General features: G+C 42.4%; 1 protein-coding gene across 1 annotated transcript in view; it reads left to right on the forward strand.

The window, feature by feature from the left end:
• Positions 1–20,565, forward strand: part of DDAH1 (dimethylarginine dimethylaminohydrolase 1) — a 57,590-nt gene extending 37,025 nt beyond the window's left edge. The window contains exons 2-6 of the mRNA XM_053985231.1: positions 3,221–3,320; positions 4,386–4,459; positions 5,048–5,167; positions 15,653–15,796; positions 16,027–20,565. Coding sequence (XP_053841206.1) covers positions 3,221–3,320; positions 4,386–4,459; positions 5,048–5,167; positions 15,653–15,796; positions 16,027–16,143 — 555 coding nt within the window. The 3' untranslated portion in view covers positions 16,144–20,565. The remainder of the gene's footprint in view (positions 1–3,220; positions 3,321–4,385; positions 4,460–5,047; positions 5,168–15,652; positions 15,797–16,026) is intronic.
• Positions 20,566–22,509: the final 1,944 nt, after the last annotated feature.

Raw genomic sequence — 22,509 nt, forward strand, 5'->3', positions numbered from 1 at the left:
TCAAGACATTTCTGATGTAGCCTGGTAGTTAAATGGTAATCAGCAGCTGGTGATTAAAACATCCATATGACTCAAATCACAAATCCAAAGTCAGCATTTACATTCCACTAGCCTCATTAGCTAGGCACTTTAGTTAATTGGTACTCTAGTGCAAGGGTTATTAGTTGGCCTTCTGGGCCAGGGATGTGAAGTGCTGCTGCCTCCCTGCCTGCCCCTCCCTGGGGAGCTCCATGCTGCCCTTGCTCACTGCAGTGGTCTCTCTTCTCAGCACCAAGCATGGTTTGCAATGCTCAGGTAAAAGCAGGTTTCCCACCTGCTAGAGAGCTCACACCCACATTGGTGACTGCTGTCTCTCATCACAGCAACTGCTGCCCATCCCTGGGCGCAACTCTCATCACAATTGTTGCACATTCCTGGTCCCATTAGGTCTTCAGGAAGCCTTGAGGCTTGAGCCTTCACTACATGAGGCACCTTCATGTAGTGTCTGCAGGCTGCCCAGGTTTTACACCTCTTTCATCTCTCAGATGTTGTTCTGTGGTCTGGAGAAGCCTTTGTGTCTCCCCATGGAAAGTGGGTGTGGTGGTCCTCTGCCACAGTAACATCCACAGCTCTGCTGATGCTTCTACTTCTGGAGACATGGTCAGGGAGGAGGGCAGGAGTGGGTGCATGGCAGGGGCAGCCACTGGCTTGATTTCCTCTGCAAGCCCAGACAGCTTCTGTTGGGAGCACCTGCTCGGCAGCACATCTGCTGCAAGGGCTTCCTCTTCTTGCTGTTTTGGCTTTGGAAGCTGCTGGAGGTTGTAGATTACTTGGAGATAGGTGACCATGCAACAGGCTGGATGAACCTGTTTTTTCTTGTCATTTGGCCTTCTGCCTTAAATACTCCCATCTGATGTTTTTATTTATTTATTCTAACTGCCTGTGACTGGTGTCCCAGTTGTGAGTTTGCCTGTCTGACTCATGTCAGCACAAAAGAGTGAATCTGTGTGTTCTTGGATTGGAACGCTGCTTTTATCATGCTGCATCCCCATTACTCCATATTAAACAATTGTTTTCTTCTTTGGGGTCTGTTGACTCTTATGCACGTAGCACCTGCACAGTAAAACCCACTGGACTTCACAGACAAAAGAAATCATTCTGCTATCAGCACACGGATGTTATGAAATGTTGTCCTGTTTGTACAACAGCAGTTTTCCAATATTACCTCAGCTGTTCCCTTTTTATTTCTAAAACACCACATGGGTCTGATCCACATTAGAAACATTATAATTTAAAAGAATGCTGGAGGTAAAACAAGACTAAGAAAGAGGAAGCCTTTCTACTAAGCCTGGAGACTCTTGAGTGCCAGGTTTCTGCCTGAAGTTATTTTAGCATCAGGTGAAAGACAGAGGAGCAAAAAAGAAGTGTTAATTGTAAAAGGCATGCTGTAGGCTCATTCCAGGCTGCATGCCAAGGCCTTAGATGGTCCTTTGTGTGGGAAGGATGAATCCCTTGCTATCAGAAACCCCCTGGATACAGTTCTGAGTTGCAGTATAACCCATTAGAGTTCTGCAGGTGGCACAAAGATCTGCCTCTGTCCTTCACAAGTTTAAACTGAGGCACCTACTTTAACAGTGTGTTTGTCCAGGGTTTTTTCTCTCAAGTGCCTGGAGAGTGAGAAGATGCTAGAAAAGAAGAGAAACCTTCAGAGAGCAGATCAGGCTTGGATAAAGTGCTGCCCCCAGTGTATCCCACACAGACCAACATCACCTGTCCTGACAGCCCATGGGGACTTGCCCTTGCCTTTTGAGCCTGGGCTCAGGGATAATGGGATCACTCACAAATGCCACATTGCTGAGTCATGGAAAATGAGCAGGAAAAAGTAGCTTAGGTGGATCATGTCTGTCTCTTTCCTTATTCCCTAAAGCCACCACTGCTCTTTGGAAGGTGTGTCAGCCAAACTGTGTGCTGCTCTTGCGTTGAGGCTGCCACAGTGAGCATGAAGGACCTGTCACCATCACGTGTCTTTCCTCTGCTATGGCAGGTGTAGTTTGAGAGAGCTAGGAGTAGGGCTGGTAGAATTGCCTCTCTTGTTGTATAGTGCTGTAAGACTAGTATGGTGTCACTTGTTTTAGCTTCATGTGTTTTTTTCTAGAAATGCTTAATTTAGCACTTTAAATAGATGAACGACCTGTGGGACATGCAAAAATATAAAAGGAGTTCACTGCCCTTTCTGTGTTTATTAATGCTTTCTGGGCACCTCTAGTTGACCATGGTGAGGAAGTTTCATTGAACATGAAGATGCTGCTGTGTGGGATCAAGTTCACAGGTTTCTGTGGATGAGCTCTTATTTTTATTGGCATTCTGCAGGTTTTAGCTTTATGCTTTTGATGAGTGGTTGGTTGTGCGTAGGTTCTTCTTTTGGCTTACAAGGCACCACAGTGATGTTGTTTGAACATAGCCCCTGTTCTGGATGGCAAGTGCCTCTATAGAAATGGATTCTGCTTTAGGCATCCTCAGCAGCCCTTACTGGGAAAGAAGGAACCTACTGAAGGTGCATTCCCTGCTCCTAATACAAGCTTCTTTCAGCAGGAAACAGGCTCTGACTTCCAGCCTGTGGCTCTCCACAGCAAGCAGTAAGCTGCACAATGTATAGGGATGAAATGTCTTGTAATTCTGAAGCAGGGTAGCTCAAACATGCAAGGAGAATTAGTGCCTAGTAAAATTGCAAAGCCATAAGGAACTTGAACACTTACTGACTAGGGGATTTGCTTTTTCCTGCAGGCTGAAGAGGGGCTTGCAGTAGAGCTGCCACCTCCATGGCTGGCAGAACCACCTCTTGTGTCTGAGCAGAGTGGAAGGAAAGAACTTCACTCCTCTGCTGGTGCTTTTTCTGGCCCAAATCCGAGGGACAAGGTTTGCAAAGGATATTACTGTGCAGAGGGACTGGACCTAACTTGTGCTTTGAACCCCTTGTCTGTCCCTCCTGAATGCTGCATGGCTGCTCTGCAAAGACAAGAGCCTGATCTCTGCCACTTGCCAACCCATCCCCCCCAGACCACAGAGGCCTCTGAAGGCAGGTGGGGAACTGTGATGGGCAGGGCTACAAAGGACCCTGCCATCCATCTTGCTAAAGGGGTGTTAAAGTGATTTAATTCTTAAGAATTATGTATATTTCTGGCAAGTTTTAAAATAAATTTTCAACAGTACAATATGTCCTTAATAACTTCCTTTTAAACAGGTTGAAGCCATGAAGAGAGTATTAGAAAGTCTCAACCTTAATATCGTTGAGATGGTGGATGAAAACGCAACCTTGGACGGTGGAGACGTCTTATTTACAGGTATAGTAATTACAGGTAGTGAATTTGCTATTTACATGTTCTGACTGCCCTAAAGACTGCACGTTGTCTGATACCAGCATAATGAAGTGTCATTCCTGTGGTTTGCTGAATCTGTTGTTTGCTAAATGTCACGAAGGTTGCTGAGAGATGAGTACTCAGTGCAGCCCTCAATGTCCTGCCTAATACCTGAATAAATGGAGTAGCAGAACACACACTACAAAGAACAGCACTGTGCATACAGATTTTATTTTAGCTTGTAAAGTGCCAATAAGAAAAATGCTTTCAGTAGTCAGCTGTCTGGGGCTGTTTCATATTTCTCATTACGAGCAGCTAACATTCACCAGACTTGTTTTCAGGACTTGTAAAAGCCTGATGCAGACAATTGTCACTAGTTCAATGAATTAATGCAAAATTGCATTTTTAGTTTATCAGGGATGTGGTGGAGTTGCCTGTCAGATGTCATGAGCCTAACATGCATGATTGACTTCAAGGATGAAGATACTGCCTGTGTTTTTTATGTCATTAAACCCATTAGGCATTTTCTCACATTGGCTGCACTCCCTGCCTGTGCTGAATAAGCCTGTTTGTTTTGATCAGCATCACAGAGACTGGCTGCCTGCCTTAGAGCACCACAGGGAAAGAAGGGTCTCCTACAGAGGCAGGCCAGGAAGGGAGGCCTTCCTAAGGCACTGCAGATCCAGCACCGATTTTCTCTGGTGCTGGAGGATGCTGATGACTGCAGATCTGTCTTGAGACTAGAGGAAATCTCAAAGGGAGAGGGAAATGGTCAATCAGTGGTGTACTAATCCTGCCCAGCTGTTGTCTTTCCTGACCCAATGACCACTGGAAAGATTTAGAAGAGGAAGCTATTTATGCTTCTGGTTAAATATGTCTTCTGGCAAAAGATTAATTGCTTTAGATTATCAGCTCACAATTGCAGGTTGCATTCTTCTATGCTGAATTTTCAGTTTAAATACTCAGCTTGAGAAAAGAAACATAGAACATGAAAATCCTTGAAAGATTGCTTCAGAATGTCTCTAAAGCTAGTCTGCTTTTTCATTCCAGGCAGAGAATTTTTCGTAGGTCTTTCCAGGCGGACAAATCAACGTGGTGCAGAAATTCTGGCTGACACATTTAAGGTTTGTAGATTCCTTCAAGCCACAGGAACTAGAAGCTGTCATTCACTGAACTAATTGAACAATTGTACTGGCCAAGATGTTTGTCATACTCATGTACTTTATTTAAGACCTAATTTAAAAAACCCCAAAGGTACAAGTTGCTGAAAGGTTTGAGCATCCTGTAAAGTGATAGATGCTGAAGTTGGATCTGAAATGTGAGATTGCTGCATAAAAATCAGTTGGATAGTGGGAGGCTGCTATTTTTTGAGAGCACATAAACACTCACGTTCTTCATGTTCTCATGTATCAGCCCTGTGTTGTTATTGCTGGTTCCTGGAGAGGTTTTATGTACCTACTGTTTAATTAAGCATTTTAATGTATGTCTTTATGGCTGCAACAATAGCACTATTTAAAACATGTTCTGGATTTTATGCCAGTCTCCAGACAAGACAAGCTGGTCTAGAGGAGAGTGCCATACTTAAACTGTTGACACTGTGCCCTGGGGTTGATAATTTGCAGAGAGTAAAATTAATTATGGAATGTCTCCATATAATTATGGAACTAGGACACTTTAAAAATATTAATAGCACCTTTTTTACTCCCATACAGGATTATGCTGTCTCCACAGTCCCTGTTCATGATTCTTTGCATCTGAAGAGCTTTTGCAGCATGGCTGGACCAAACTTGATTGCTATTGGATCAAGTGAAGCTGCACAGAAAGCCCTCAAGGTAAAGCACCTAAGAAAACATTCTAAACATGATATCTATCTCTTTCTGATCTTTTTAAAATACCTGCTTAAGGATGATGGAATTTTAAAATACATATAGATCAGTGAAAGAGGAAACAACAACTTCATGTTAGGGCCTCCTGTATGTGCAAACCATAAAGAATGTCGATATCAGGCAAGAGAATGGTGATGTTGATTTAACTTCAGTTATCTTAAGGAAATGAACAGAATATACAGGTTATTATTTACAGCTTTTTAGACTAAAAATCTGATAATTTGGTGTTAAAAGGGAGGAAGGAGATATAATCAGACCAGTGGAGATATTTACTTCAGATGTTGCCATGAGGAAACTTGTCTTTTAGAATTCACGGAGGGGAAGTAAAAGTTCTGTCATGAAGAAGGAGGAAGAGGCCCTACACTTGTATGGAGTGTTTATAAACATGAGCAAAATTCAACTACAATACTGGTTGTTCAGTGCTGCAATTTGAGTTTGAGCCAGGGCTAATCTGAGAACTCATCAGTTTGATTAAACCCTTCTGCACAGCTTGGCTAATCATGTTGCAGTGCATCAGTTTAGCTATTGTAACCAAAACCATTTTTTGTCTAACTTGATCAAATATTGCTGGTAACTAACCATCAAGTAAACACCAGCATTAATCAAGGTAAAGTAATAAGCAGATACATTTTTAAAAGAACATAATAATTAACAAGATAATCTAGCAGTCTCTGATTGTTGGTGGATATATTTTTAAAAATAAATCAACTGTCAGTTTTCAGTGTGTTTCTTTGCACTGGACATTTAGCAGCACATTTGCATGTGTCTGGGGATAATGTTTGCTCACACCCTGCCAGCTGAGGTTAGGGAGTGTGGGCTGGAGCAGGGTTTTGTCCCATGGCATGTACTCTTCTCATGCTCCTAGAGACTGACAGGTTACATCAGGCAGCCATGGCACAGCAACGTGTGGAGTTACCCAGAACATGTTCCAGTGAGTTGGATCTGGCTGTTTGTCCAGGAGTCTAAATCTCTTATGAGAAATTATTGGCAAACAAATGGGTAAATTGTCTGTCTTGGAAATGATGGCATTTGCAGTGCTGCTGATCACCAGCTTCCCCTAACATTTGAATTCTTGCTTTTTGACAATGTCTTTGTTTTCTTGCCACCAAAGCAAAAAACAGTTCAGTTGGCAATCAGCTTCTCGCAGTCTTGTGGAAATGCAAGTGCAAGAGGATCTTGGAGGAACTGACACTTGGAATTAAAAGCTGCTCCTTGGATTTCAGCAGATCAGCTGAGCTGTAGCAGTGCTGTCAGCTGTTCTGTTACCCAGCAGAGTCTGTGGCAGTACAGTCCCCTGAGCTCCTGCTGAGTCTGTTGCCTGGCACAGCCCAGCATGCCACTCTTTTATTGTAACAGCTTGTTATTTTAAACTCCTCCTTCATGTTGCCATTTTTTGTGACTGGAAATGCAATCATACACGCAAGATGATTGAGCTGTCTTTAACCATCTCTGGTAATTGAGTTGTTTTCACATGTCACATTAGGCAACTGCTACTAGTGAAGTGCTACATCGTGCTATGCTAACGTTTTACATTTAAAACAGGATTTAGCTGCTTGCACTCTTGTTTGAAATAGAGATTTTTCTTGATTGTTCATACTGGTGCAACTTATGTATCTTTACAATACTTTAAAAATAGAAAAAGAAATTGCATCTGGTGCTCACATATGGCCAAGTGCAATTGATCGTGAGTTCAGTCCAGTATGTGTAATGTAAAGCTCTGCAAGTGAGCTGGGAAATTAATCCACAGAGTTTAGGATAATAGACCACATGCTAGAAGCAGATAATAAATCAGAAGCGACATTTTAACCATTAAATCCTCTTCAGGTTTTGGCAAGTGTGGTGTATTTATTTGGACTGCAGCTAAAAAGTGGCACTTGAGGAAACTTGGTGAAAGAAAGAGACAGATTAAGTGCAGAAAGTACTGGGGCCTCTAGTGACTATCACATCTGAAACTTTAACTTCCCTCTGCTGTTTTCAGCATGCATTTAATTCCTTCTTGTAGTTAAACCTGTTTATAATTCCATACATGTAATTCCACATTTGAACATCAGCCACGGCTGTTGAGACGCTGAAGCCTGGGATTACTTTTCAGGTCCCTCAGTGAGGCCAGGATTTCCTGTAAACATGTCACCTTTGGGCTCTGATCATGCACTGCCAGAGTTGCTGACCTTTACTGTGAACGTGACTGAGGACAGATTTGGGCTGCACCGGTGCCAGTCCCAATGTAGGGAGTTGATGTGGCAGTGCTGCAGGTGAGCACTCTGCACTGCTTTTTCCCCAACAAGGGACAGAGCCCTGGGGTCCTGCTGGGACAGCAGAAGAGCAGGAACTGGCCCAGGACATAATCCAGTTCAGGTTCCAGCAGCAAAGGCAAAAGCTAGGCAAGGTGATGATGGGAACTGTGACACAGCATCTGTTGCACACTCTTTTCTGTATTCTCTAGCTCTATACTAAATCCAGAAAAGCCACATTTGTGACTGTTTGTATTGGTTGATACAGAGCACAATTTCCCTTCACTTTGTGATGAGTCAAGACTTGGACAGCAGCAGAAGATTGTGGACACAGTCCTTGATCAGACCATCTCTGTCACCCTTTGCATAACTCTGTAGTAATCCCAAAGCATCTGAGGGTTGCACATTTGTTCCCAGTTTTGACAAGATCAACTATTCCCTTGCAAGCAGTGTGGGTTGTATCTGTAGCAAGTTCCTACTAATAAAGTTGTTCTGTCACTGTTGAGAAATGAGTCTGTCCTTTGGGTAGGCTCTGATACCAGGCATTGACCAAAAGACCAGCCCTGGGGTCTCCCCACAGGACTGGTAGAGAAAGCCTTGGTGTGAATCCACTGATGTGGGGTAATGCAGGGTGCTGGGGGTTGCTGATGGATCTTGGAAGGGAGGGCACTCATCTCTTCCATCATATGGCCTGAGCTCAGCCCTGCAGTCAGCTGAGTCTGGCATATTTCCTCTGAGATCTGGAATAGCAGAGTGGTATGTGGAACATCTGGGATTTCAGTTGGTCATTTGAGAGGAGTGTATGCTAATTACAGAGGCAGTGTGGCAGTGGCAGGTGTCAGGACTGAGTGGCATTGCCAGTCAGGATGCAAGGCAGAGCAGGTGATGCAGCTGATAGTGTAACCTCTCATGTCCCCTCACAGACTTGTCCCAGCAGGTCCCAGAGCAGTGGTCACATCTGGTGCTGGTCCTTGGTATCTTGGAGTCCAGCTTCATTATTCAATGGGATTTCTTTATGGTCACAACTCTGTTGGAAAGTCTGCAATAGTGTAATGCCACAACTTTAGCAATATACCTTTATTTTTTCCTTCTGCTTTCAATAAAAGCTTGGACATGATTGTCGTGCCTTGTTCTTGACTCTCTCATTCAATATCTTCTGTTGGGAGTGGAGCTGCTCATTCCTCCCCTAAATTATTCCCTGGAGGACGCTATTGCTAATGCAGCTGTTTTGACAGTGGTCAAGGGAGGCTTATCAAAACCATATCTTAAGGATGATATAGAAAGGAGTCTCTTTTGGGTAACTATATCCTTGGTCTGTATCCAAGCTAAGAGCAGAGCTTTTAAAGACTTGAGCACAAGGAGTTGTTCTTGCATTGGCAGTTGCCCCCATTCCTTTGATTAAATGCCTTTTGTTCTTACTCCATCTTGTGTAACTGAAGTCTCTGCAATGTGCCAGCTTTTGAAGAACTGAGTACTCTTTCCCTGCATGACAGAAGGGTTATAGTGCCTGGATAAAGCAGAGGGGTTCCCAGCTCTGCCACAGAAGTGCCTCCAGACACCTAAGAGAGAACTTCATCTCTCTGGAGTTCTTGGAAAACAGCCTGTACTGCCATGCAGCAGGAAAAGGCTCAGCTGAATCTGCTTTTCCTATTGTCTGTATAGCAACTGTCTTTTCTAGTAATGCACAAGTTTGCATGAAAACATTATTTCTTCTTCCTTAAGAATTCATCATTTGTGCCTCTGCTTATTCCCCACATGAAGTCATAATCCTCTATTTATGCTATCACAATGGGTTGCTGTGGAAATCATTACTAATATTAATAACCCAAAGAAGATGACATCAGGTAGGGAATTAGCAGAAAGTGCAGATGAATGCTGACTTTCTTTGTAATGTGGGAACAAAGAAAGGTTAGTGAAATACAAAGAAGTGTTGAGAAGAAATACAAAAACGTTTCCCCTTAAAGCTAAACATTAAAAAATGAGACTTTGCTTCTCTCAGCCTTGTACATAGGAAAATTAATCCATTTATAATCAATCAATAAATTAATCAACTTATAAAATTCTATTTACTTTCCTTTATCTCCTTCTGATTCTTCATTACTCTATGACTTACGGGTATATACCATCTCAGAGGATGTAGGTCTTCACTGAGTGCCAGATGACCTCCTACCTTAAAAAGTCAGCTCATTGTGTTTTACTTAGAATTAATTTTAGATGATGTAATAGCTACTGCACTTATCTGAGTGTTAGTGCTGTTCAGTTTGCATATGTGCAGAAGAATCTTTGGGAGATAAAGACTCAAAAGTATATACTTTATATACTAGAGATTATTGTATTAATCAGTTTTGTTTGTTTGTTTTTAAAGGATGAGGAATTGTCCCTTTCAATACATGTTTTTCCTCAAAAGTAAGGCTGTCAGCCACAGGAGTTGGGTCAGAGGCTGCCTGAGAAGATGTCATTTGCTTTGCGTAAATGGGGACTCATGTTTCTATTCCTTTGCTTCTTTTTTTCCCTTTGACTATTCTCTCCCTGAGTTCCTGTTCCAAACAACAGGATGTTCGTGCTCCTGCCTTCTCAACTGAAAACAACAGCCCACGTAATCCGCTTCCTTTTCTCTTCTCAGGTCATGGTTTCCCTTTGCAGTGGTCCTTGGCAGAGCTGGCAGGCAGGTGACAGTGTGGCCATGAGGGATGGTGGCTCAGAGGGGCAGAGCAGTGCAGGTGTGCACACGAATGACACTCGGTGCCCATCGCATCTGTGGTGATGCAAAAGGCGTCCTGTGCCAGGAAAAGCAGGAGCAGGGTGGGAGAGGTTGCTTAAAAGAGCTCTTCCTTCTGGAAAACATGACTGAGAGGGTGCAGCAGGGAGGCAAAGCCCAAAGCCCAGCTGCTGAGACCGTGGGTGTTAGGCAGAAATTAAAGCAACACTTTGGCTGTGGATGGACTAAGAAATCTGGAGTATGGACCATGGCAGACCAGGGCACTGCTGGCTTCAAAGAGATCTTCAGTGTAGCTTGCATCTGTAGGTCTGTGCTGTCCTGTCCTGTATCTCTGTCAGACTTCTCAGTGCCTGACAAGGAGGCTTAGATCATTTTCCTTTGATTTATGCTGCTCACAGTGGCTGTGATGGCCCCTTCCTTACTGAGACTACTACACTGTTGTCTCTTTTGCCTGTCTGCATGTCAGAGGGGACACTCCTGATAGATCTTGACATTCCAGCAAGGTCGCTGGCTTTTCCAGCTCTGCCCTTCTGTCCCCTCTGGCCAGCCTAGCCAAGTGTTTCATGGTCACTGCTTTGTTTGAAGGAAACTCTGAGAAGCTGCTGAGTCCCTGTAGGAGGCACACGGCATTGGGGCACAGCTCATCGGCTCCACTCTGTCCTGCACTTTCTTGCGTTGAACCCAAAGGCTGCTGCTTTCTCTCTCCAGTGCCAATTGTTTCTCTAAACATGAAGAAATGAGGAAGGAACTCAAAGGACAGTCAGGGCAATAAATCAGTGAATGAATTTTGGTTTCAGTGTAAAGTGATGTGCAGCCAGGACAAGAGAGAATGACAATTCTGAATGTCACTGTGATGTTATTCAGAGCATCACATATGAAATAATGTGCTCTGACTGATCATTACTGCAGAAACGAGATCCTGAGCTTGTTGAAGTTTGTAGCTCAGCTGAAAACCAAAAGGAGAACATAATTTTGCCACTGATAAAGCTGTGGTGCATCTGCATGTGGTCTTTTGTGTGCACGTTGCATGCATAGGCCCTCCATTTCAAAAAAAGGTGAAGTATAACTGGAAGGATTCAGAAAAGTTCCATAAGGACTGACAGATGCCTGGACAGCTTGCCTAAGGAGACAAACTAAGCTAGCTATGACTATAACTTGGAAAAAAGACATCTAAGATAGGATCATAGATGCCTAAAAAGTCAGGAATGATGTGGAAAAGGTGACTGGGGAGCACTTGTTCACTGTGTCTTCCAGTGCAAGAATCTGGGGAGCTCTAAAAGTATGTAAACTCTAAAGGGGCAAATAAAAAAAAGAAAGGAAAAGAAATGTTTCCTTGCACAGTACCTGTCTGAATTCTGTAGCTACCTTGCTACATGTTGAAAAGCAAACTGGGCAGACTCCTGGGCCTGGGACAGTGCTGAGCTGGTGTCACTCTGTATGACAGCTGATGAGTTGAGGTTCCTGGAAACCATGCACCAAATCTTGGTCACCTCCACTCCCTATCTTGGGATGCAAAAGTGGATACCATCGCTTCTCACCTGAGACTGGAGACAGCCTACCATGCAGCACTAAAAAAAGAAGCTCTTCTGGGTGCTGCAAGAATTTTTAAAAGGCAGATTTGGCAATCAGCAGTATTTTCCAGGTAGCAAGCACTAATTTACCTTTCTCAGCTGTCCCTCCAGATGGCAGTAGACTGGCCAGGTGCCTGTCCTTATCTTTTGCCTTTGCTGCCTAGCGGCATAGCCCGACATTGTTCCCAGACAAGTGGTCTTTCCTCCAAGGAGAAAAGAAACATGTTGACCATCCAAACTCCCATCCAGCCTGGGGCCACGTGACTGCCTGTTGCTGTTATTGCAGTTTTAGTTGCCCTGCACCACAAAAATACTTCATTTTTGTCATTGTAGGTGAAACCTTAACGTAGTTTAATCTTTTCTCGCACCTTTCATTCTCTTGGATCCCAGGTCAAAGGTTGCTTAAGCATCAGTGTCAAATGGGCTAAAGTTTAATGTGCTTGGAAAGAAAGAAAAGAGGTGGGATAGAAGAATTACCTGAAATACTTTGATGTGACTAGTTTTCTCTTAAGAATACTTTGACTTGAAGGATTTAAGAAAGGATAGTTGAAAGCTGGTGAGGGAATGATCCTGTGGGTGTAGGGTTACATACATTCCACTTGAGCTTAGATTTGATTCTTCTTTTAAATGTTGGCAGTCAGGAAAACAGTGGCTAATCAATACAAACATCAAACCCTGGAAATCTGGGCTTCTCTGTCAGCATCACACAGACATTTTTAAGTGTGGTGCTCAATGCCCTGTTAGCAAGAGGAACATTCAGTGTATGTTTGGTTTTGCTTGCGGGGAGTTGGAGATAAAAAGGTGGCTTTGGTCGCTCTCTATCCTGCAGCAATCTGGATGTGAGTAAATCCCAGAATGAGCAGGCAGCAGGGCTCAGACTGGGGCCTTCCTCATGGAGAGGGGAACAGTTGTAGCTAGGCTTGGCCTCTTTTAAAAGTGCATGCAGTCATCTTAGTTCCGTCAGAGATAATGGACCCAAAACGCATACACTTTTTTCCTTCATGTATAATGCTGCTTCATAGTTAGGATTATTTAACTTATCCATTACCTCAGTTGTCTGAGGACACACTGTGAAAAAACTATAGAGAAGGCATTTTAGGCTATGTGGATGACTTCAACATAAGGAAAGCATGACTAAGGGCTGAGAGAATGTGCAGTGAAAATTACCCTCTTTAGGCTGAAGAAAATTCCCAGAAAAACTAGGCATGTGGGAAGTGCCTGGCTCTTAACATAGCTGATTGTACAATGTTTGTGGACAGAAAGCCAGCCCTCTATAAATGCATCATATTTTGGGATGTATCTGAGAGAAAATACAATCAAAGGACCTTGCTTTTATCTACTTTTCTCTGCCCTGGAGTCAATCTGGCCAGGCACTTGTACTTAATGACTTCACATAATAGAAATACAGAAAACCACATGAGTCTGTAAAGTGCCCTGATTGTGTCGTATTGGTGCATTTCTGCTGCATCCAGAGCCTCCCTGTGGGGCAGGTTTGGGGTGTTATTGCCTGGGCACTCTCTCAAGTAAGTGGTTTTTGAAATCTTACTGCAAGGGTCAGGCGTAGTTACAACAGTGATGAAAGCTTGCAAATATGATTTCTTTTTTATCTTAAGAGCTGAGGAAAAGAGTAATCTTGTGTTGTCAAACCTCCAGTTAGTAATAAAAGCTTTCTTGTGGTGTTGTTCTGGCTAGCTGAGATCCCAGTCCCACTATCACAGCTGTGTCCTCAAACTTCTGTGCTGCTTTGTCTCACTTTTTTCTCATGTGTTTCTGAACTAATTCAGCCACTGTTTGTGTGCTTTTTAATATTGAAAACAATCCTTTTAATGTGTCCTTTGCATCATCTCCCGGGCTCCCCAAAGCTTGTCCTTGAGGCACTAGGGCCCTGCCACTTGTCCTTTTTTTCTCCTTGCTGGTGTGGTTCCCACTTCAGCATTTTGCAGAAGCAAATGAATGGGAGATTTGTCTTTACTCTCCTGCTTAAGAATTCTTTCATAATTTCATATGGAAGCATTTCACAATGATTCACAATATATTTCTGATGTTCCTACAGAAAACCTGCAATATCAGAATTCTGTTTCCAACAAGGAGTGGAGAAAGAGCAACTGTTTGGGAGCTTAGTGAAATCCAGACATAGTGGCTTTTCTTCTACTGATATATGTATTTTAGTGCAGATTTAATAAATGTTTCCTTAGTCAAGACTTAAAAACATTGTATAGGAAGGAACAGGGAAGCTGCAGGTAGAGGACGTGTCTGCTCACTCTGGTTACCAGGTAGATGAGCCACACTAGGTGCAGGACATCTGCAACGTCAAGGAAAGCAGAATAAAACTCATCTTGGCAACATAACAGAAAGAAAATTATAAAAAAGTATAATTATACAAAATTTTATAAACAAAATTATAAAAAATTATAGCAACTGTGCTAAACATATGAAAATACAAAATTACATCTAATGAAGTAAAGGTGCAAGGATTCTTGCCCAGAAAAGCACATAAACCTTTTATGGAGGTAGATGTGTCCTTGGGAACTTGGGAGAGTTTCATAACATGAGAAGGAACAAGAAATGACAATCTGATAACACTTCCTCAAGAATGCATGGCATTCTTTGTTGTGAGTTTCATGTTCTCTACGGGATGTCGATGACTCAGGCTAGAACATGAAAAATGTAGACCTATAAAGGAATTACTTACCATAGGTGTGGGCAAGCATGAGTTCTTTGTTGCTTCCTAGTATGTTGTGTAGACCCCGTCATAAATCAGCTACATTCCTTTAATGAATGAGAAGCAGTACAGATTAATGACCTTGGAAGCAACTTAATGACAAACTTAACTGTGCCTAAAATTGAAGTCTACTTTCTGCTGTGTGATGTAAATCTCTGAGAAGGGAATTTAATTGAAAAATGTTGTTAACAAAAGACCAGGCTTTTCTAAAGATAATATTAGTTTATTTTAAGCTGAAAAAAAAAGCCTTTTCTTTTTGTTTGCATCTTTGCATGTATGTGCAATGTATGTGGGAACACAGGTGGACAGAGACAGAAATGGAAACACTTGCAATTTGCTTAGGCTTTCAGTAGGACCAAAGTTTTGGACTTTGAGCCTTGTTCAGTTCTGTGTTGTTCTTGGTCTCTGTGAGGCTGAAGCCGATGTAAAGCTGGAATGCTACAATTTGGAGTCAGGCTTTTCCCATCCTTACTAAAATGGATCTGATCCAAAGCATGGGATTGCATGCTTGTCATGTCCTGAGAGTCTCTGTCTCTGAAATTCCAGCCAGCCAGGGTCTACATTTGTGTATGAGCCTTATATTTATAACCCAAACCTCTGAAGCCCAGGAGCTCTCCTGTTGCAAGGCGGGTATTGTGCTGTCCCCTTGGGAACAAGGATTAGCACAGACGTGCCTGCTTGCTCCCCAGCACAGGTGCTTAGTGAAAGAGTAACTGCCTGCAAAGCAGAACGGAGCTCCTTGAAAAGAATTAAGATTGGGCAGGTATCCAAACTGGGAACCGTTCCTGTCCTGTTCGGTTTAATTCATGCTCATTACATAAATACTGAACAATGCTGCTTTTTTTTAATAGGTGGTGAACACCTATAGTCTCAGGCAGTGTCAGGAGCAGTTTTGCATACTCAGTGTGCAATCCTCAAGGAAAAGACCCCACAGAGGATGCTTACCAAGTGCCCTGCTTAATCCTGCTGCTTGCAAGAACCATTGCACAAAGGTTTTCTATTGCTCCTTTCAGTTAGGTTTAGTAGATTCTTCCGTAAAGGCAGAGATAAAAGGAAATATCTGTACTTGCTGCATAGCAAAATGGCCCTTGACTGCCTTGGCAATCACAATTAGCTATTTCTGAAGATTCTGTTCTCCCATGACTTTAATGTGGTTGATCTAAATAGCTGCACCTTGTCTCCTGGCAGACCATGCAACAGATGAGCGACCACCGCTACGACAAGCTGACAGTGCCTGACGATGCTGCAGCAAACTGCATCTACTTAAACATTCCCAGCAAAGGGCACGTCCTGCTGCACCGAGCCCCCGAGGAGTACCCAGAGAGTGCCAAGGTGAGAGCCACCCCGGGGTGCCAGCGAGGCCCTGGCAGCTCCCTTGCTGCAGTGAGTGCCACAGCCAGGCAGCCACGTGCACTCGGAATGTTCATGTTGATTAACAGTGATGGATGGCTTGGCACCTGCTGGCAAATCCATGTCTGTCTGTTCTGTAAATACTTAGAAAAAAGGGAAAACAGAGGTGTAAAGTGTAATGATTTTTCCCTTGCATTTTCTTTCCTGAACAGGTATTTGAAAAGCTGAAGGACCACATGCTGATCCCAATAGCCAACACAGAACTGGAGAAAGTTGATGGGTCACTCACCTGTTGCTCTGTGTTTATTAACAAAGCTTCAGAATTATGAGTTTACAGACTCCCTCCCTTGTAACTGGCAATAATGTTACACACAAGGTAGACGAATCTGTATCCACACTTTTATTGTTTTTATTGACAATCTACTGTACCACTGTGCTACTAACCCTTGTTTACAGATTTTTTGCTTTGTGAATTTCTATTATATCCTTGCAGATGGTATTTAAGGTGGATGTAGGGTTTGTTGGGAGCACATAACTCTAAAGTAAGTTAGTCCCATGGGCTAGCAGAAGACAATTATAATGGCTAACCCTTAGCTTTAGTGATTTAACATATCTGTGTGAAAATTTCATGAAACCTGGCTAATTCTCAATATTTCAAGCACCTCTGTTGTCTTCACACCGTTCCCTTCTGTCTTCTTTTCTCTTGCTTCTTTGCTCTACATGTGTTTTCCCTTCCTCAGTCTTCTACTTTCAGTGGTGCAAAGTATTAGGGGGACTGAAGAAAACTCAGTGGGCTCATGAACCAAGTACCTGGTGTGGCAGGGGAGCTTTCCATACACTAGCCAGAACAGTGGGCAGTGGGTCATGCTCACTGTCCTGGCCACATCACGGTGCTGCTGCTGCTGCTGGGCAGAGTTGTGGCTGGAATCCATTTCAGACACCAGGTACCAGCTTTGGAAAAGCTTCCTCTGATGGGAGCGTTCAAGGGCGATGACTGCCTGGGAAATGAATGACAGAAGAAGAGAGTAGTGCAGCCACACAAGTTGTCTCCTGCAAATTCAGGTTCCGCTGTCCTGCTAAGAGCATGACTTTCAATGTGGTGAGAATGGGAGAGGAGTTTTTTAAAAGGCCAGATCCTAGGAAGCCTCTGGACCACAAAAATTAAATGTAGATATGCAAAAGAAATCTAAAGTATGGGGGAGTTAAATCTCTTTGTTCACATCTTAAAATTTGTTTCTGCTTTCTGTTTTCTCTTCATTTGGAGGCCACTTACTAGCAAAATTCAAAAGAAAAGGGTGATAGAAGGAGTTGAAGGACAGCTATTCCTGGATTATGCCCATGAATAAGGGAAGCTATTTTTTCCTGGAAGATTGTCATTTTTTCTTTATCTGCCCTTGGGACAGTTTTCCTTGGAACAATAACCATCTTATATTTTTTTTAGTGGCATGAATATTCTCTGTGGTATTCGGTTAAGGCAAATATAATTTTTGTAGTGAATTCCTCAACATGTTTACCCACTGAGTCATAGCTTTTTTTTTTCACCACTGCAAAATGAAGCACACACCATTGTATTCACATGCTTCTTGTTAAATCATTTGTAAACTAAGGATGGGAGCAATTCCCAAACAGAGGCAGTAGTGAGAACTCTCCAGAGACTGACAAATAGTCTGAACATGTTATCAGCTTCCAAGACATCTCCTCCACCTTTCCTGAACCACTTGTGGCGTGTTGCTGAGGCACAGTAGGAAGTGAGTGAGGACACTTGGGCAATGTGGTCTGCAGGAAAGCACCCAGAATTAACCAAGTGCCCACTGGGATATCCTTTGGAAACCCGCGTGCTGTTTTGGGCAGTCATAAGGGAGAAAACACAAGTACTCATACTCGTAGGTTCTCTCTGGCACATCCCACTCTGCATCTCAGTGGTGATGAGAGGAAAACCTGCTGGCAGCTACCAGAGTACACCTGATGCTTCGTGTTGTGATGACACGAGGTATCATGGAGAAGAGAGCAGTGACGAGCAAATATATTGTATGTGAAAAGAATGTGGCCCAAAGGAAGTTCTTCAGCCAGCCAAACAGCAAGTGGTTTTTTTTTTTCTATTTATGACTCTCCTGTCCCTAATGTTCCCTCTTTGTCTCTTCCATTCCCACGCGCCATCATTTAAACCTGAGCCAGGTGATTAGGCTCTCAGGATGTAAATGTTGCAATGGGGAATGTTTTTCTGCCTTCCCTTGGTGCTTTTTAAGTATTTGATAAAGTATCACACATTTCAAAATAACCTGACATTAAACAGAGATTTTGTGCTAAAAAGTGGCCCTGCAGTATGGAGCTGTGAGCTCCTAAAGGCAAGCTGTACTCTGTGAAAAACCTGTGCAGCCATGGGAGCTGAAACAGTCCCCCCATCCTGACTTGCCCATGTACCTCCTGTGGCCTGGCCCCCATCCATGTCCTTCAGTCCCTCTTCCCTCCTCTTGCTAGGGAGACAGAGCTTCCAGCTACACTGGGAGAGTTAGGCTGTAGGATTTCAATTTTATTTATTGTTAAGTATTTCTGTAGTGTTGGTGTTGGTTTTTTTCTTCCTCCACCCTGTCTCACCTCTCACCTGTCTCCTTCCTCAGACACTCATTTCTAGTTTGCTCATCAAGGTATGATGAGCACTTTTCTCTTCTAATCCCAAGTGATTTTGCCTTCTGTTGCCTCAGTTCTTACTTGAGTCTTTTTCTTCACTTCTCCTTCTTCACTGTTCACAGTATCCCAAACCATGATGGACTATCCTAAACTCACTCCCTCCTTGAGTAGGTGCCAGGAGAGAGGAAAAACTGAGGGGTCTGCTTTGGGTCTGAGCAACTTCTTTGGAGCTGGAAGGATGACAGTCAGCAGGAGCTGTAGATCCAGAGGATAACAAGGGTGACTCCTCTTTTTAAGATTTCTCCAGGAAAAAAAGAACCATTTCTGGTGACACTGCTGTTACCCTGTGTCCTTGAAAGCCGTAGAATGTGTGACAGTGAATTCCCCTGGTTCCCTAGGGGAGGGAGAAGAGAAGTTGGGATTTCAGAGCTGAGAAACAGATGTGTAGACAGAGAGGTTGGTTTTTCATCTCTTGCCATTTAGATTTCCTTGGCTTCAGGGCTGCATTTTGGTATACAGAAAGCAAGGAAGTAGCTGAGGGATCTGAATTCCTTCAGTTGTTGTATTCAAACTATCTAACTTCAGGCACAAAACTGAGGTGCTCTAAAACCACACCTGCTTTCTCTCTCTTGGTCTCAGTAGGAATCACAGCCTCTTAACATAGATGCTCTAAATTACATCTTAGTCTGATGCCAAAAGTTACCTAAGCTGGTTAGTGGGATCACCCTCACCTCACAGCTTCTCCTGTTAATCTTTATTTTGGCATTAGAAAGAAAAATATTATGAACACTTCAGTTTATGTACAGTATGGTACTAAAAAGTAAAATCATGCCAAATGCTTCTTGTTCTTGCTGTTTTCTGTTTATTTTTCTGTTGCCCAAACAAAGAATTCAGTTGTGAGGACATTTCTGCAGTGACACATGTGCATCTAATGCATGTCCTGTACATTTTGTCACCAGAACATTTCTCAGATGCCTGATATAAATCATCATTCTTGATTAATATAAATAATATAATAAAATCCCAAACCAAAAAAGGAGATGAGACACTGAACACTGATAGTTGCCCACATAAAACTCTTGATAACAACTGTCAGGCTGTATGACAGAGCAGACCTGTATAAAAGTTCTTGTGATAATAGCTCAGCAATGGGGCTTGAATTACTCATCAAAGGATTTTTCCTTTCAGCAATCAGTTAGCTCAGTAGAAATGAAAGAGCCAGAATGTGCATTATAGATATTCTATGGATGTTATCTTTGCCAAGAGTTTAGGCAGATCTGTGATATGTGGGTTTCTTTCTTCAACAGAATGTGAATACAGTGTCTCTCTCTGTAATGAAAATGTGAATGCATACTGTACCTTATGAGATAAACTTGAATTCTTCCATTTTTGTATTTTTGTGTTTACCATGCTAATACTCAGTTTTAAATAGATGCCACTGTGTGAAGCTATGCTCTTGATTTTTTTGGTGATTTCCATGTGATAGGAATAGAGCTCATAGGCACCACTATGTCCAGTTTTGATAACAAAAAGCCAGTATACAGAATGCTGTTTGTTCACAGCAAATTGGAAAATAAGGAAAAAAAAAAAGCTTTTGATTTTGTTCAGCTTCATATATGTTTTATCAATGAAGTCAGAGCCAAATTAATAGAAAACATCAACATCCACATGGAACCATTTGAGGAAAATAATTTGCTATTTAATATTGTCTATTTTTGCTTTTATCAATAAGGAAGCTGAAAAGATAAGCCTGCTTAAACAATGGTATTTGTTAAGTGATTGTGAACAAAGTATCAGTGGACCTCATGCATTTTCAGAGAAGTTTAAACTGGATGTGTGATGTAATTTGTATGGAGTTGTATGTGAATCGTGTTAGTCACTGTTTTACATTGTATCGTTCTGCAGTGCACAAATGTGACTACTGAGCACAGAAGCATTACATTCATTAAACTTAATCTTGTTGCAGTATATAATTCCCCACTTTTTGTGCCAAAAACATCAATACATTCCATAATCAGTTCTAACAGAGCTTTGCACTTTGATTTAATTTTTTTTTTGTGACTCTTGGAGTTTCAATACTATGTATCTCCATCACGAAGGAATAAAGTGTCAGTTGTACCATACTCTGTGTAGTTCATTCTTCTTCTTTTGGAACTGAAAGTATATGTACTTAATTTAATACTGTTTCATGCTGTCTTTTTTATTTCCAAGCTTATTACATACCTAGAAGTAAAGCCAATCATAGACACTAGCACTAAAACCCTTAATTCTGTTAGGGGAAATGTTGACTCTTTAAAAACAAATAATAATTTTAGACTCTACATTTAAGAGTAACGTGTAGAGAGGAGATACTGCCTGTGAGTGGTCATGATTAATTTTATTGCTGTCCAAGGTAACAAAACAGATATGAGCACAGTACAGTATGTTTCTCAGATAATTGCATGTCTTATATGTAAACACTTGCTGTTGTGTGCCACAAACTGCTCGTGGGGCTGCTCTCTGCTTGCACCCTCGGGCTCTAATGCCAGGAGGTTACAATGCTGGGATCCAGGAGCTGGGGAGAGCCTGCAGTTTCTCTGGGCTCCATGGGCCTGTGTGCAAGGGCTCGTGAGCCATCAGTGCCATCTCCTGGCAGTCCAGGAGTCAGTTGTTCAAGGCCTCAGTTTTGTTCTTTCAGCTTTTTAAGAAACCCAAGATAATTTAACAGAGTAGGAATTCATTCATAAACTGTAGCAAAATAATTACATTACTTTCAAACTGAATTTTGCTAGTATAATAAGACTTCAAACAAACCATAATCTATTCTTCTCCTTGCCAGAGAAGTAGGGACAAAGGATCTAAATACAGCCTTTATACTGATTTTACAACATTGGTTAAAAGTATTATTTTTATACTAATATATTTAAATCAGTGCTGTGCCTAATGTGAATACATTTAGTGTGATGCAATTAATATTTTAAACTACTTCATTTACATGTGTACCCATGTCTACAGGAGAGAGTTGGTACCAATTTACTTGAATTTGTTTCTTAATGGCAATGATTAAAAATTAGAAAATATAGACAAGCCACAACCACTTGCCACATAAAGAATTTTGTCATAGAATGTCAAACCTGAAAAAAGCAAAATCAAAGTAATTTAACAAGGGCTGTTCTTTGCAAAACTTAGCTGTAGGATATTACTTCATCAAGTAGAGACTTCTACATTTGAGTGTACAGAGACAGTCCCCACTCTAAGTACATGCTGCTTAAAAAACATCAGTCACTGTCTCCTGCATCATAAAGCCAGACATTCTGATGCTCTCAACAACCTCACCCCCAAAAATTAATCACCTGTAGGTTTATTGCTGTGATTCAGTAGCTGAAACATGCCATTGGTTGCTGCAGGTATCTGTTGAGTTTGGGAAGGGCCCTCGGTCTGTAACTAAACCAAACTCCTTCCCTTCTCTCTGTCTGGCAGCTTCCTTCCCCCTCCTCCTCCTCCCTAAGGAATCGAGCTGTAGACTCTCACAGGGGCTGGACTGTCCTGCCAGCTCCAGAAGGGGCTTGTCCTGAGAACCCAGACCAGACCCTTGAGCAAGGATCAGGAAGAGAATGGGATGGGAGCACACAAAACTTGCAGGGAGAAGCCCCTGCTCAGCAGTAAGGACATGCTGCCTGGAGAGGCCTTGATCAATGAGGGCAGAAGGGGAAGAAAACCTGGAGCCAGTCACAGCTCTGAAAAGCTGACCGACCTCTTAGGAACTGTGACAGGGTTACAACATTTTCTTCACCTTCACAGGGAGTTCTGTAGAAACCTCTGGGTTGTAAACAGTTTTCAAAATTTATTTTGAAAAATAAATTGAAAAATTTCAAAATTTATTTTGGAAGTTTAGTCTAGAAATTTTTACTGGATGGACATTACATGTGTACACACTCATACAACAATGCAATGTCCAAAATCCTTCCAGATGCCTTGAAAGAAATGATCCCTGACTCACTCTACATTGAGGCTCACTTCTGAATATCGAGTGCCTGTTACTCTCCTGAAATGAGTTTCGTGCAGAGAATAGCCTTCTTCCTGCTGCC

This window comes from Vidua macroura, chromosome 9, assembly GCF_024509145.1.
Source record: "Vidua macroura isolate BioBank_ID:100142 chromosome 9, ASM2450914v1, whole genome shotgun sequence".
Lineage (NCBI taxonomy): Eukaryota > Metazoa > Chordata > Aves > Passeriformes > Viduidae > Vidua > Vidua macroura.